Source organism: Xiphophorus maculatus, chromosome 10, assembly GCF_002775205.1.
Source record: "Xiphophorus maculatus strain JP 163 A chromosome 10, X_maculatus-5.0-male, whole genome shotgun sequence".
Lineage (NCBI taxonomy): Eukaryota > Metazoa > Chordata > Actinopteri > Cyprinodontiformes > Poeciliidae > Xiphophorus > Xiphophorus maculatus.
In genome coordinates this window covers 7272709-7289256 of record NC_036452.1, presented here as the reverse complement: position 1 = coordinate 7289256, position 16548 = coordinate 7272709, and the positions used below count along the sequence as shown (strand labels likewise).

The window sequence follows — 16548 nt, the reverse complement described above, 5'->3', positions numbered from 1 at the left end:
ATAATCTGTCTTTTTTAAATGAATGTTTTGTATTATTAAAAGCCAATATGTAAAATTGGAAATCACTACTTTTGAAAATAGTGTACAATTATTTCCGTTTTTAATCAGTTATTTCATGCTTCCTTTGATGAAATGCATATCTATCTATCTATCTATCTATCTATCTATCTATCTATCTATCTATCTATCTATCTATCTATCTATCTATCTATCTATCTATCTATCTATCTATCTATCTATCTATCTATCTATCTATCTATCTATCTATCTATCTATCTATCTATCCATCCATCCATCCATCCATCCATCCATCCATCCATCCATCCATCCATCCAATTTTAATTAGCTGATGAGCGACGACACAATAAACTGAAAAAAATATTTGAATGTGTTATTTGCATGGATTAAAATGACTATGACACATGATTATTATACTTTTAGAGGTATTTACGCACTCGTTTTGAATTGTAATTACAGCATACATTACTTTTATCAGTTAAATGTTTATATTTTGTTGTGTTTTATTCGAATTGTGGCTCCTTTGGATCTCTGTACTTATATATACAGTCAAAGTAATTGATTACACGTGTTTCTTCTTCTTTAAAAAAAAAAAAAAAAAAAAAAGGTTTCAAAATTATGTACAAGTGTACATGAAGCTGAAGAATACGTCTAAGTAAAAGCGTGTGCATGTTCCTGAAAGAAAGTGCGATGTCTGCACTACGGAAGCCCGAGAGGGGAGAGTGGGGAACTCGAAGCGGGCTACCAGAAGGGAAACAATGGCGGCTGGGCCTGGTGTTTCTATGCAGAGCGGCAGTCCTGCCAGAGAACTTTCTATTTCGGTTCAGCAAGGATCAAGTCAGACTTTCGGAGAACGACTAAAAACAGAAGATGTGACAGGTGCGCACCACTGTTACTTTTATTTTTTACTCTAGTTTTAAAGAAAGTAACAGCGCTAGTTGAAGCTGCTAAAGCTAGCTATCGCTATCAGTTAGTCTATTCGACTGTAAATGCTGCTAACTTCTTTCCTGCTGTGTCTTCCAAATATTAAAAATATATTTTACAGTAAGAAATCATAAAAAATAAGATTAGTCAGTCTATTTTGTTGTTAATTATTATTTAAGTTAAAGGCTAACAAGCTAAGAAAACTTTGTCTAAACACCATGATTAACACAAAGATACGAAAGATAAACATTTGTTCTACGGAACCATGTTGTTTGCGATTATTTGCAGTGTTTGTGCATCTATAAGAAATCAGTAATAACTTTTAATAAATGTCTTAAAAATGTTATGACACAATGAGTGATATAGCTGACAGTCGCACGTATTATTTGAATTGTTGAATGTAATGTGATCAAATTTATTCGTTTGCCTTGTTTTTTATTAATTTAATCTAATACAACCTTATTCTAATAATGTATTTTCTTAAATAATGTTCTGATCCTCTAGTTATCACAGAGGATGGAAAATAAACTCAAGTGTTGTCATTGTTTGAGGCGATGAATGCCTGTAGAAAACGTGTTTTGTTCAACAAAACTGAACTTTAACATTAACTTATTTGAGCATAGATTGCATTTTTAATAAAAGAGATTACTAAAGAAAAAAACTGGAATACATAATTTGCAGAGGTTGCAGATATGCAATATGTAACTCCTAGCCAGCTATTTTAAATTAAATAATTATATCACCCTTCTATGAAGTTCTTTAGTCAAGTCAGCTTTTTTATAGAGTGCATTTTAGTTGAACCTTTGAATTACTAATTGGTAACTAAGATTGTCTACAAGGGGCCAAAATCCCTCCAGTGATGTGTCCCAATCTATTCTGTAGTTTTCTGACAAACTACAGAAATGTTGTGATGCTACATTAGGCAGCAAAAGTTTTTTTTTTTTCTTCTAAGATGTAAATTGTATTTTATAGGGGATCAAACACTTTTATTCAGTCAGTGTGACATGCAAATGAATTTTCAACGTGTTTCTGCCGTCTGTCTGCATTGAAACGACACTGTCAACATTCAAAATATGTAAATAATTGTGCTGCCGTATGTGACTAAAATGCTATTTTTTTTGTCAGCCAGTATTTAATGTGTCTTTTGTTATTAAAAAAAACCCAAAAAACTTTCTCTGTTGTTTTTAGAAACAGAGAAGCAGAGTCGCATGGCTGCTCTGCTGGAGAGGCTCCATGCTAAACACAATGCCTCGCGGCCGTGGGAGGGCACCATCAATGTTGTGCGTCAGGCAATGGTGAGACGGAGGCAGCTTTCACTAAACTATCTGAAAATATACAAAAAATGTCAAATTTCTAACAGTTTCTAACCAGTTGATATGGACTTTCTAGTGACTTGCTTCAAGCTCCTGTTGTGTAATTTGTTTTATCAAAACAATGTTTGTCATTTTACCATTTCTTTAGGCAGGTGAAAATAGATCCTAGTGGCAGAACTGTGGGCTAAATGAGTTAAATATTTTTTTGTCTGACAATCGAAGGGTGTAAGCTATTTGGGCATTTTTTCACATTGTCTGTGAATTCATGTTGTTTGAAAAACTTAGCAAACACATTTAGAAAACTTAAAAAATTTATGTTGTCTCACTGCAATGCAAGTGCTTTACTTATTGAGCTTATAACCGAGACACATCTATCACAATGTATTTATTGCATATTCATTAAGGTCAATAGCACCACAAACAGACATTAACTGTAATAATATACCACTGTAGTAAATATATGACACTGCAATTCAGTGGAAATCAAATCTGAACAACAGCTTTTATCTATAAAATCTATTTTTTCAGATTTGGCATGTTGGTCTTTTTCTAACCACTTTGTGTCTCAGGAGAAACGTGGTGTGATGAATGAAGCAGGCCATCAGCTCCTGCTCAACTGTTTGGAGACACTGCAGAGAGCTCTGAAAGGTGAGGATGTTCACCCACAGGAGATTTTTATTTTAAGTTATTACATTTCCATTTAGAGGTAGGTTTAGCAATAAAAAAATCAATGAAATTGCTTAGCTTAAGAAAATAGATGCACCAGTCAGAGCTTTCTGATAACAGTTTTTTGAGTGCGATTTTAGACAATTTTATTTATTTTCTGCTCCATATCAAATTATATCAATTAGTCCCTCTAGTTTCTTGAGAATTATCATGGAAATTTCCACAAAATCAACAGATCCCTGCACTTTTTTGTGCTAATAATTGGTAGTTTATTGCAGATTTTTCTCAAAAATTGTCAGAAACTTTCTTATTTGTACATAACAGCTGCCTCAGCCTTAATTGATGTCAGATTATAGTTCATGATCTATACAGTGAGTAATAATAAGTCGCATTTACTGTCATAAATAAGCTAAAATATTTCCAAATTAGTGCCACAAATACTTTGATTTTTATTCCAAAAAGTCCCAAAAAAATCACAAAATCCTGGAGGGACTGTAAAGATGTTCAATAATATTATGTAATTTCAAGGATTCGTTGATATTTTAACAATTTGTGAACAGATTTTATAAATACATTCTAGCACAGCTGGCCCTTTAAGAGCATTCATGATCTTGATTTGGCCCAAAACGATAATGAGTTTGACATCCCTGTTAAAGATGATTCACTGTTTGAAAAAGAATTGATTTTTAGTTTTTGACTGGCTGATCGCAGATCAGAGTAAAACGAACATATTCCAACCTTTTTCACATCATTACTTCACTAATGACTTCACTGTCTTTTCCCAGCTTTTTATCTATTTCACGGTCATTTTTAAAATTTTCTGATCCCCTTTTTTCCAGTCTCATCTCTCCCCTCCATGACAGATCGTCTTGAGTCTATTGCTCGACAAAACATGTGAGTGTCTTGCACTTTTGTTTCATGTTTTACTTTATTCTTGCTTTGTTTCTGGTTTAATTATTTGTTACCTGTCTCTCTAGGTTGGGCTCTCACCTCAGCCCAACAAAAACAGAGTGCTACATCACGTCAGATATGTTTTATGTGGAAGTGCAGCTGGACACTGGAGGCCAGCTAGTGGACGTCAAGGTTGCTCATCAGGGAGAAAACCCTACGGTTGGTATATTTGACTTTATAAAGGAATTCTGATGCAATAATGTATAAGAACATAGAAGTTAGACTTTTTTATAACGCCTTATAAGTAAAAACTAATATTGCTTTTATCTTGATTTATTTATTTCAGAGTTGTTCTGAACTTATTCAACATCTAAGGTTGGTACAAGTAACAAGTTCACACCTTTGATACTTCAATATAAGGAGTAATGCAGATGAACTAATGCTTTTGGGGTAATGACAGCCATTACATCTTTTTTCTTTAGTGAGAAGAACTTTGAAGCTTTTTCTAAACATCTCAAGGGACTGGTTGATTTATACCGACTTCCTGGTGACAAGTAAGTTCCTTTGCAGAATATGAAATGGTATTTAAAGCAGAATTAAGTGTTTTAAATCAATACCAAAACCCCTGGATTAAATCAAAATCTTCCATATGATTTGTTCTTGCTGACTTGGGGTTTTGCTGCAAACCCTACACACTCAATATAAAGTTTTGTTTTGAGATCAAACTAAACAGTAAGGAAAGTTGTCTTCTTTTACTCCACAGTCTATAAAAGTATGGAAATAAAATACATTTGTAGGTCTGGAAAAGTATTTATTTTCATCCAAATCTTTTCCTTTTCGATGTCTGTTTTTGTATTCCTTGATTTTGCATTGACATATTAAACTGTGTTAAACCCTTTGTTAGCAGTTAGCTAACGTAGAAAGTATAGATAATTTCTACATTAACTTTGAGATTTCCAGAAGGTTGTCAACATTTTGACCTTTTCTGCTTTTTTTGACTTTATAATTAAACACCTGCTGGAAATAGCTATTTAATATCTAATGTGGCATGATCAAAAAGAAATACTTTGTTTCATTGTATTCTGCTTTTCTAGAAACACATTTAATCCTATTACTTTGATTAACTTTGTGTTTCAGTAAACTGAAAACAAAGATGTACATTGCACTGCAGTCTCTGGAGCTCGATCTCACCAAGATGATGACCATGTTTAGGTAAGTTAACAGAAAATCTCTTTGTCACTTTAAATATTTCTCTCTATATTTTTGATTTCACGGCTCAGTAACGGCCAGAAGATTGTAACATTACAGTGGATGGTGAAGCAGACTTCGGCATTCCTCATCAGATTTAAAAAATGATTGTGACCTAAGAGATTTCTTAGTGTTGACTGCTATAATACCACGTTATGTTTAGTGAGTTGGTTGCATTTTGTGAACTATATGATTAGATAGTCGTCTGGGTAAGTGATCAGTAGGAAAACACTGTTTGATCATGTGTTTGGATAATTCTTGCTTTTTTACTGTCTTCATAGGTTGGCAACAAATGCGAATACAGTTGAAACTATTCTCCATGGGAGTGTTGGCTGGTTGACTCCCAGGAGTGGTGGAAATCTGGTCTCTCTCCAGTGCTACGTGTCCCCTTATGACATATTTGAGGTGGAAACTGGCTCCCAGCTCAGCTTAACAGATAACAATGGCAAGTCCAGCTATGAACAGTGTTACTCTTAGTTCCTACACTGTTTTAAAAAGTGTGAAAACAGTCTTTTATCGTCTTTTAGGTGTGGATGAGTATCAAAAATGTCTTATAAGACCTCATAGTATGATTTACGTTAAAATTAAATGTTTTAGTTTTGATTTGCTTCATGATGCCAACATTTTACCTACTGGTATTTTGTTTTTTGATGCTATATGCACACTGGGGCAACATGATATTAAGAATGAATGTTTCAATAATGATATGATTTGTGACAAATAAGTAACTAAGTCTTTCTGCTTAGGCAAATCTATCAATGAGGATTTCCAATTTAAAAGTGTGGCACTTCTGAACACTCATTCAAAAATAAAAAGGGGCAACTTAACTGACATTTTTGGTCTGTAGACAACATTAAATTCAGATTAAACTGAATTTTAATCTGATAAATAGTTTCATAAATAGTGTCTAAAATACCAAACAAAATACTAAAACTGCTATTTTTTTATTTTTACAAATAATAATGGTACCAGAATTCACAAAATTGGCTTTAAAAAATCTACCTTTTATCTCTTTCGTCCGTTCCTTATTTATAAAGGCCAAATAGATTTTGAAATAGAGTTGACCTAAGTTAGTCCAGACATCACAGGTGGAAAAAAAACCCTAATGTTAAACAATAAAATCTGAACCCAATTTAAGCTAATTAGTTATTTGTGGACTGTACAGATAAAAAAATATTCAGGCAAGTTTAAGAATAGTAATGCTTTATGGTTAAATATCCTAAACGTTTTAAAACTGTATAAAAAAAGAGTTTGGTCTGTGGAAGAACGACATCGTGTAATACAAATAAAATGTGTGGGAGCCCTGGATAGGTTGATTGTTGGTGAAATATCCTGGTAAACCTTTCACTTATCTCTGTTTGCTTTTTATAGTTCCATGTTCCCTGGGTGTCAGTGTCTCTGTGACAATCGAGGGAACTTCAACTGTGTACAAGCTGCCAATTGCTCCACTAATCACCGGATCCCACCCTGTGGATAACAAAGGGTAAGTGAGCGTTTCTTATTCTGGCTGATATGCATAAACACACCTTTTTTGGATGTAAAAACATTCAATCTGAGAGAAATTGGCATCATATATTTACTTTCTGTTCTATGTTAAGCACACCATCCTTTTCCACTGTGAGCAACTCCAACAGTGTGGATCTGCCAGCCTGTTTTTTCCTCAAGATGAACCGCCCCATGCCGTTCTCGCTCTCCTTTATTCAGAAGCTTGGCAATGCTACTTGTGAGTTTACCTTCATAAATACATTCATTTGGTTGTAATGAATTTGTTTCCTTTAAGGATTTAGGCCTAAACCTTTCCTCTTCCCCCACCCCCAGCTATCCCAGTGTTTGAGACGCCACCTCCCCTCTCACTTCTGTACCAGCTAATTGTCCAGAGTCAACTCCAGCTTCTAGAAGAGGGCAGCGCTATACCAGCCACCTTAAACAACATGCACTTTTATTCTGTAAGCTGATTTGTGCTTCCTATTTCTATTATTTGTTTATTTTAATAACTACTTGTCAAAGTTTCTTCTCTTTCTCCTCAATTGCCCTGTCTTTGTACACATTTACATAATATTTATTGAACACAGTGAATATGTTTGACATTGTTAAACCCATAGGTATAAAATGTTAGTTTTTTTTTTTATACTTTCCCAGATCTTACCAGACCAGCATCACTGTTATTTCCTAAATGGTGATGCACCGGTGCAAGATGGCCACTCATTACAAGGAGCAATGGTGTCCAAGATCCCTTTCCGCCACCCAGCACAGGTTCCTCTCTTGCTGGATATCATTCGCCACCAGGCAGCATACAACACCTTGATTGGCAGCTGTGTCAAACGAACATCTGTCAAAGAAGGTAAGTAACAATGAGATGCCTACTTGTAACGAACCAATAAGCTTCCTTCCTTCTTTTTTTTGTTCACCTAAAGCAGCATCTTTTTTTGTTTTGTTTTTTCAGACAGTGCAGGTCTTCTGCAGTTTGAAGTCTGTCCTCTCACCGACTCAAGTTTCAGCGTCTCTTTCCAGCATCCAGTCAATGAATCTTTAGTCTGCGGTGAGTAGCCGCTTTTGCATTTTCAGCATTTTTTTGTAGCATAAAATTCTAATCACATTTCATTTAAATCCATGTATATTAATTTCTACGATACATGTCAGTTGAAGAATCAGCAGTTAACACAGTTATGTAATATCTTTGCTCACTTTAGGGTTGGAAAATCTAGGGTTTATTCAGTTTTTGCGAGACAAATCCAAATACTGTTGCCTGTTGCAAGTTCTTTTTTCTTTCTCACCTCTTTTTTCTAGTTGTGATGGAGGTGATTGACTCCAGACAGGTCTCCTGCCATCTGTATAAAGGACCATCAGATGCTTTGATCTGCACTGATGAATTCATTACTAAGGTGGTCACAAGGTGGGTTTTTCTCCTAATTAATGCATTAATATTGAAAAGTGTGTTTAGTAGTAATTGTTTCCTCACCACTGTAGATGCATGTCCATTCCTGTTACCATGCGGGCCATTCGGAGGAAAGCTGAGACCATCCAGGCTGACACTCCGGCTCTCTCATTAATAGCGCAGACAGTGGAAACCATGGTGAAGAATAACCCTCCTCCCTCTGGTAGTCCTCCATATAAAATGGTGGGAGGAGACGGGACTAACCCAATGGGACTACCTGGGCTTACTGGTAGCAATACACCTACTGGTGGAGGACCACCCGGAGGACCTAATTTTGCAGGTCCAATCACTACTCTCTTTGGAATGCCCCGTGCAGAAAGGCAAGCTCAAGGAGAGTGCCTTACTCCAGGGGGGGTGACCAGCCAACAGCCCCTGCCGCAACAACAGCAAGTCCATTCAGATGACTACAGTAAAGTCACACAGAATCCCATCCTGACCAGTTTGTTGCAAATAACTGGAAATGTTGGTTCCAGTCCCAGCTCCCAGAATGCTCCACAGCCGCATCAAACTCCGCCACCAACCTCATCCCCTGCCAGCAACACAAAGAGTCACCCTATGCTGATGAACCTGTTAAAAGACAATCCCACACAAGATTTTGCCGCACTGTATAGCTCGAGTCCCTTAGAGCGGCAGAACTCTTCATCTGGCTCTCCACGAACAGACAGCATGGGTGGTGCCTGTCCCAGTGGGAACACCAAGGGGAAGAAGAAGCGTCCTCGGGGTCCTGAAAAGGGTGGAGTGTTGCCTGGAGTGGGTGCAAGTGGTGGCCTAGGCATGAAACCGCAACCAGGATCCTCAATGCCGCAGCACCTCCAGCACCACTCCGTTTCTCATGAAGATGATTTCCACCGCAAGCTTCTCTCTATGGATGTTGATGCTTCTCAGAATTCGATATTTGACGTGAACCTTGCAGGCGATAGCCTGGACGCACACCACAGCATAACACCAACACTTAGCCAGTGTGGAACGCCACCACCCGGCTCCGGCATGGCTTACTCACAGTCTCATGTCCAGTCTCAGCAGCAGCAGTCTGGTTCTGTACCGCCTCGCATTGTCCGCCTTCCCAGTTCTGACAGCATTGGGCCTGATATCACAGAAATCCTACAGGAGTTACCAGAGCAAACAGGTAAAGGTAGCGGTGGCAGCCATGGGCAACCGGAGGATGGAGGTCCTTTGGGCACCCCCATCCGTGACTCCTCCAGCTCTGGCCAGGGTAGTGCAGTGTTCGACTCAGCGGACATTTTCAATACCAACAGCAATGAAAACCCGTTTACAGATGCAGCCGACCTGATTGCAGAGGCGGCTGCAACTGCTGCCACTCCCAATAGTGACTCCTCCTCCACTAACTTCTTTCCTGATGCATCCGACTTCAACCCTGACTTGTTGACCTCAGGACATGGCTTTTCGCAAACCTACTTTGATGACAGCTCCCCAAGTGCTGATGGAGATATGGACTTGGTCAAGGGATTTGGGGGAAGTAGCCAGCAGAACACTCCTTCAGGAACTCCACAGAACCCTCAACATGGACAGAGTACTCCAGAGCCCTCACTGAAGGACCCATTTGATATGGGGATAGTCTTTGGAGGTAACAGTGGTGGTGGTAAACCACTTCTGGGGCAAGCTCCTGACTTAATAGACACACACAGCGGAGGATCTCAGAGCCCCCTGATGATGGGACTTGGTGGTGCATGTTCGGATTTTAAAACTACAGAACCAAAAGTCAAACCGGGACTCATACGGCCAAAGGATGAGAATGGGGGAAATGGAGGTAGTGGTTCTGGGATGGGAAGCAGCTCAGCAGAGGGAAAACAGATCAAGCGCAGCAGGACGCCATCCAGTGAAGGAAAGTCTAAAGATAAGAACCCCAAACGCAAAAAGCTTGATCCTGATGGAAAGTCTCCTTCTCACAGCTCAGGGGGGCGACCCTACACGCCCCCTAGTGGTGGTTCGGGCTCTGGAGGAAGCATAAGCGGCGGAGGCTCCAAATCTCCCGGTAGTTCTGGGCGCTCGCAAACTCCCCCAGGAGGTGCCACGCCCCCAATCCCCAAAATCACCATTCAGATCCCAAAGGGTACCATAACTGGGGGGAAAACGTCCTCCCATAGCGGATACACCTCCAGCAGCTCTGCAACTAGCAGCACAGGAGGTTTAGGGGGGACAAGCAGCAGCAGCAAAAGCCACCATTCACACTCCTCTTCCTCTGGGAAGATCAAGTCCAAAGAAGGGTCTATGACGCAAAGCAGCAGCTCCAAGCCAGGGGGTTCAGGAGGTGGAGGGGGGCAGTCGCAAATGAAGGGATCCTCTCAAGGTATGGGTGTTGGTAAACCAGGATCATCCCCAATCACTAAACACGGTCTGTCTGGGCCTGGGGGTGCTGGAGGTGGAATGGGAAGTGGCAGTAAAATTAAGCCTCAGGGAGGTAAACCTCCAGGTTCACTTATGAATCCCAACATAAAGCCGAACATCTCGCCTTCCCATTCCCGCTCCAGTAGCTCTGGTGATAAACTCTCCTCTCCAATGAAAATACAGCAATCCCAAGTTCCAGGAACTCCTCCATCTTCCAAAGCTAAGTCTCCGATTGGATCAGGAAGTGGTAGCTCAGGAGGATCTAAGTCTTCTTCTGGTGGAAGTTCCCAAAAACCAGGTGGTGGAGGTTCTTCTAGTTCTACATCTTCCTCCTCTACCTCATCATCCGGTTCCATGAGCTTCTCCGGATCTCAGTTGCAGTATGGCAGCGGTGGAAGTGGAGGGGGAGGAGGAGGCAATGGAAGCGAAGGAAATGGTGGAGGAAGTGGTGGAGGTGCGGGTCAGAACAATTCAAATAACCCCAACGCCAAAGGGAAGTCTCCCAGTAGAAACAAGAAGCCTTCTCTAACAGCAGTCATAGACAAACTGAAGAGTGTGGGCAGCGGAGGAGTTGGGGAAGACGGCTGTGAGGTGGGGACTCCAGTGGGAGGTCCTGGATTGACATCTACTCCTTGTGGGCCCGGAAATGTTCCCAGCGGTCCTCCGAATTTAGGTTCTTCTAAGCATTCCTCATCCTCTCAAAGCGGAGATTATAAGCGGGAAAAGTCTGACAAAGACGGAAAAGCAAAAGTGATGGTGACAGGTGGTGGCAGTGGAGATAAAAAAATGATGGACCCAAAAACTAGTGGGTCAGGTGGAACCACCCTGGCCAAAATTATCATTAGCAAACCAGATGGTGGCTCGCCAAGCATCAAGGCCAAAGTGACTCTTCAGAAACCCGGGGAAGGTTCTGGAGAGTCAATGCGTCAACAAATCTCCGGGCTCAAAGCATCCCCTCTCTTTAGTGGCTCCACTCCGAAGCACGACCGATCGTCACCAAGCCACAGCCGCTCTCCAGGGTACACCCCTCTAAACCAAGACAGCGAGAGCGAATCGGGCAGCAGCTCGGTGGCTGAGAAGTCCCACCAGAACAGCCCCAGCTCAGATGACGACCAAACAGTGAGGCCCCTTCCGCCCCAGGACTACATGAGCTCCATCCCCCTTAGCTCGGGCGAGAAACACAAGAAGCACAAGAAAGAGAAGAAGAAACTAAAGGATAAGGAGCGCGAGAGAGACAGGGACCGGGAAAGGGACAGGGAGAAGGAGAAAAAGAAGTCCTCCATGTCCATGGGATCGTCTTCACATTCAACAAAAGCAGACAGTTGGTCGCGGTCTCCCATTTCAGCATCAGATTCATCACTCTCCATGCTTGGTTCGGACCGTCCATCACGGTCCAGCCCGATGTATATGAGAAACGAAGATGATGACCTTATGGACTCAGCACTCACAGGAGACTTTTAAATCTGCTCTTTAAAGCTACAGTATAAAATTCTTATAAAACATAATTTTTTAACATATTTGTTAAAACTGCCACTATGTCCTGACAGCATGGCATTAGATAGATAATCTATGGAAAAAAATCAAGCTCCTCCATCTCTTCCCTAAGCTACTAGAGCGATCTGAAAAAATACATCTCTCCCAGTCAAAAATAAGTCAGTCAGCCTTGTGTATGTGCTGCTCAATGTGCTAATGGCAGAGAAATAACTTACTGTTCCAGGAATACCGTTTATCCTCCGTCATTGGTGGCCCTGCTAACTAGCCTTAGTGTTCAAGACAGGGAGGCTCTGTAGCGCAACAGAGATTTTGGCGTGTACAGAGGCCTGATTGATAGCGCAAAGACTCTCTTTCTGGCTCTGGTTGGTTGTTTCTACTTAGAACTGGGATCACTGGGAGAATGCAGGACTTGATTTTTTTCACAGATTTTCTCTTTTACAACAAAGTGATAGTTTTAATAAATATGTAAAAGAAAAACATATTTTTATAAAAGTTATACGCTGTAGCTTTTTTTAAAAAAAAAGGTTTTCCGTACAAACTTAACTTTTATTTATTCAGCTAAAGCCACAAAAACTGAACATGTCCCGCTAAAGCTGTGTTTACTGTACAAGTAGTATTGTGTTGTATCACGAATCGGATGCCAGTTTTTACAGCGGTGGACAATGGAGTGGTAGCTACCTTTAGCTTCACTACAGAAATGGTTTTAACGGTGTGCTTTTTAAAGAAATGGACGTTGTTTCAGAACATTTTGTCTGTGAGAACATGCCTCGTTGCATGTTCGTTTGACATTGTTACCATGTTGTTTGCTGTCCAAAAAAAGGAAAAGATCTGATGTAAATGTGTTAGAGCAAGAATAAAAGTTTTTGCTTTTTAATTTTTAGGTGAAGATGGTTGTTGTTAGATTATTAATTTTTAACCGTTCTGTGTATTAGTATAAGAACAGAAGAAGGTTGCAGAATATGATTGAGAATTTTTTTAAAGTTGGAAATAAATATTTAATTTCTTACAAACTCTCCTGTATTGAACAGACTTGATTACGAATGCAAGCATCTTGTAAAACTAATATGAATTTTCTTATCATTTGTTTAGGATTTCACGTGGTGAACCGACAAAGTAGAACATAGAGTAGTTAATTTGAAGCAAAACAATACTTTGGTGCTCCCTATTGTTGCTACAGCTTGAGGAACCCAAAGTGAAGATTAATTAATTACATTTTAACTATGTGACACTAGATGGCAGTAGAGTACCAGGCCGTTGAGGTGCATGGTGAGTTTAAACAGGTCGCGTCTTGCAGAAGGTAATTTTACTAGATTAAATTGATTTCCACGTTTGAAATGAAATTTAAATAAGCTATGAAAAATTATGATGTAACATATTTAAGTATGAGACAGATATATCTGGTTGTACTCCAGAAAGTCAAAAGTTAAATCTTATTAAATCATCAAGATAGTTCAGATTAAAAACCGAAACTGCACAGGAAGTTTAATCTTAGTATGGATGTCTTAAACTCTACAGGACACATTTTTTTCAACGATATAAGGTAAAAATACATTTTGTGCTTTGATCGTGAAGGTTGCTGAAGTGACTCCCTAGAGACCGCTCTAACGTGTGTGTTACAAAAATCAGCAAAATTGACTGCGTAGAGTCAAACAAGGAGAATAGAAAAAGCAGAACTCTTTACCAAATGCTAAAGACATTATGGCTCATTATGTTTAACCCCTGCTGCTCTGTATTTACAACTGCAGATTCAGACCATTAAAAGCAAAGAAAAGTCACCCTGTCAATGGATGGGACTGGAAAATGCCTGTTAAGTCCAAAGGAAAATACTTTCTCAGATAGACTGATCAGTTCTTGCAAATTTGAGGCAAAATATGGCAAAACATTAATAACATGCCGTTTAAAGGAGTAGGATAGGAGATGTGGCCAACTTGAACTCACAAATCCAATCTATATTAGACACCCTTACAATACATAATAGACGGTAAAATACATTGATTTTATGACCAAATTTAGAGCAGTTTGAGTGTTTTTGTTTTGGTTTTTACTGGAAACCCTTTCAAATAAGTTCAGCCATTTTCTAATTGTATACTTTTAACTTTAATTGAACATGCTAACTGAGAGCTGTGGCATTGCCTGGTCAATGTGGTGACTTTTATTTATTTTTATTTATGGTTTTTTTTTCTTTATTAGATATCTACTCCTGTGTTATTTCTGAGGCTTTTCCTCCTTTTGATAGTGTTAACACAACTGTATGCCCTAAAACAATGCAAACAAAATCTGCTGTTATAGAGGCATTCACACCCGGTGTTGATCAATTAGTTAAACTCAGCTAATCACCAGCATGACTAGTATTATAATGATAAAAACTTTTTACATCATGATCATTGTAAGCTGAAAAAAGTGTCATGTAAACATGCAAACATGACGAAAAGCAGAAACAGAAGAACTGGGGAGAAATTGTCTTTTTTTTATTGCATGATAAAGGATATAACAGTAATGTAACTGTTATGTGGCTTCACGTAAAGGACCACGACATTAATTCAGCAAACTTCCATCTCCTTCCAGCTCATAAGGAAGGGCCTGGAGTTCATGGCTGTTGAGGAGCAGTAAAGCATGGAAATAACCTCTCAGATATTCTTGTCAGAGCAGCAAGTGAGACGGAGGGGGAGGGATTTGCCAGTTAGTTAAGCTTTATGGATGCACCAAGTCGGCTTTCTGGTGAAAGAAGGAGCAGAAAGGAAGAGGAAGTAAGAATAAAGGCAAAGGAGGGGAAGCGAGTCAGGATTTATTTTCAGCCTTGGAGTGCTGCAATTTAAAGTAAGTATATTATTATATCATGAGGGCTGCAGACGGTTACCAGAACAGTCGTGGCTTTACGTGTTAAGCTGCAGTGCAACATTTCAGCAGTGGTTAAGCCGGCTGTCTGAGCCAAAGGCTGACATTTAAATATGACAATATATTGCTTTGGCATTACTGAGCTAATTACTAGTAATGCTGTGGGCCTGGACAAGTGGAATCAATGACTAATGATTGCTCTGACAAGAAGAAACCCAAGTCTGAAAATTAATGCAGCACTTGATTTTCTTCCAGTTTTCCAGTTGCAACTCAATAATACTAAAAAAAATAAACACTTTGTTGACTCTACGTTGGAATTTGGTCCATTATTTTTCTGTTTGGACCTCACTTGCTTTCTGGGAGCAGTTTATGGTCGTATGGGCTTTTCAGATCCGCCCTGAAGAAAAATTCCCCTGGATTGCATGAAGCTTTGGATTTATGCTGAGGCAGACTGAGGAGAGTGGTTGTAAAAACTGTGATGCTGGTGAAACATCAGCAAAACTAGGGGAAGCAAAGGTACACCTCAGTTTGCCTCCGCATGTTTATACAACACGACACATTTCACTTCGGTTACTTTCCTTTGGGGATAATATCTGAGTCAAAACAACATATATAGACTGGATCAAAATTGAAAATACACCTCATTATGACTGAATATTTAATGCTTAACGTTTGCCTTCTAACATTATTTCTGATTTAGGCGTGGTCTCATAAAATTGTTTGACTGGAATTAGGTCAGTCACGATAACAAATTTTGCTGGACGATAAATTGTCCCAGAACTTCTTGCGATAAACGATAATGTTGCTGTGAGACCATTTTCACGTTGTATAGTAATAATGGCAAGAACACATTCTCAAAGATCAATAAACTTTCAATTCTATAGAACATTTAAACCCTGGAACTGGAAGACATTTGAGATATCCAAAATAAATAAATAAATCATCAGAAACAACTAATAAAATGAACTATGAAGTCTGTGTAAACAAAATTATCTTTCACAAAAGGGATGGTTGAGACCAAAAGCAGCAGACTGAAGATTTTTATCATTCAATTTTTGGTTAAAAGAGAAAGATAACAGGAAAACGATAAATCACGCAAATGAAAATGATTGAGTTTCTTTTAATTTATCAGGCAATTTATTGTTTATTATGACAGGCCCAACTGGAATGACATTTTGAGGAGTTAAAATTTAAATTTACCACATTAAAGAACAAAAGTTAACTAAAGGGCTTTTTAAAATTTAGCAAACTAAACGAGCGCAGAACAAAAGAATTAGTGAAATAAAATATCTAAGATGCGCACACAGCCTCATACTCTACTCAAGTCGAATCATACAATTTAAGGTTTATAAACCTAAGAACACTGTACCAGCTGTCATATTCCTGGCAGCATCATGCTGTTGGATGGCTTTTTTTCTGCCATTAGTCTTGGTGGCAGGCGAAATAATGGAGGGGATTTTATTCTTACTTCCTCTTCCAAATTCTTCAATTCCACATCAAATCAACATCTAGATGTCTGAGACGGGGAAAAGCGGACAATGATCAGAAACAAAGATCAAATCTGGGTTTGCAGCAAATAAACTTTAAACTTGTGGAATGAACTCAACTTCACGCCTAATAAAATAAAAATCAGAAGCCATTCAAAAGAGCTGGAGAACAACAAATCCCACTCTTATACATGAATGATTCAAATGAATCATTAAAAGCCCATAAATAATTTGAGACTAATGCAGATGAGTTTATTTGCATTTCTGACCGGAACTGTCCAGATTTAGTAAGGTTTTGAAAACATAAACATCGATATTTTACATTTTTTATTATCAATGTCAATGCCAGTACCTTAATATAAAGAAATACAATGGAAAAAGGTTAATTTAT

The 16548-nt window shown here is 39.0% G+C and overlaps 1 protein-coding gene across 1 annotated transcript; it reads left to right on the top strand.

The window, feature by feature from the left end:
* The first annotated feature begins 727 nt into the window (after positions 1 to 727).
* On the top strand, positions 728 to 12839 carry med1 (mediator complex subunit 1). Its single transcript, XM_005814368.3, has 16 exons — positions 728 to 897; positions 2131 to 2237; positions 2825 to 2903; positions 3761 to 3815; positions 3899 to 4031; positions 4159 to 4187; positions 4295 to 4366; positions 4950 to 5024; positions 5342 to 5505; positions 6432 to 6543; positions 6659 to 6783; positions 6879 to 7006; positions 7200 to 7401; positions 7504 to 7599; positions 7848 to 7953; positions 8028 to 12839. The coding sequence occupies exons 1-16, from the start codon at positions 777 to 779 to the stop codon at positions 11800 to 11802; spliced, it is 5379 nt and encodes a 1792-aa protein (XP_005814425.2). The 5' UTR covers positions 728 to 776; the 3' UTR covers positions 11803 to 12839.
* The last annotated feature ends 3709 nt before the right edge of the window (positions 12840 to 16548 follow it).

Bases quoted from the DNA above. Each gene is read 5' to 3' on its own strand.
- med1 (XM_005814368.3), top strand. From the start codon at position 777: ATGGCGGCTGGGCCTGGTGTTTCTATGCAGAGCGGCAGTCCTGCCAGA. The intron at 5,506-6,431 runs GCAAGTCCAGCT...TGCTTTTTATAG, and splicing joins CAGCTTAACAGATAACAATG to TTCCATGTTCCCTGGGTGTC. The intron at 7,600-7,847 runs GTGAGTAGCCGC...TCTTTTTTCTAG, and splicing joins CAATGAATCTTTAGTCTGCG to TTGTGATGGAGGTGATTGAC.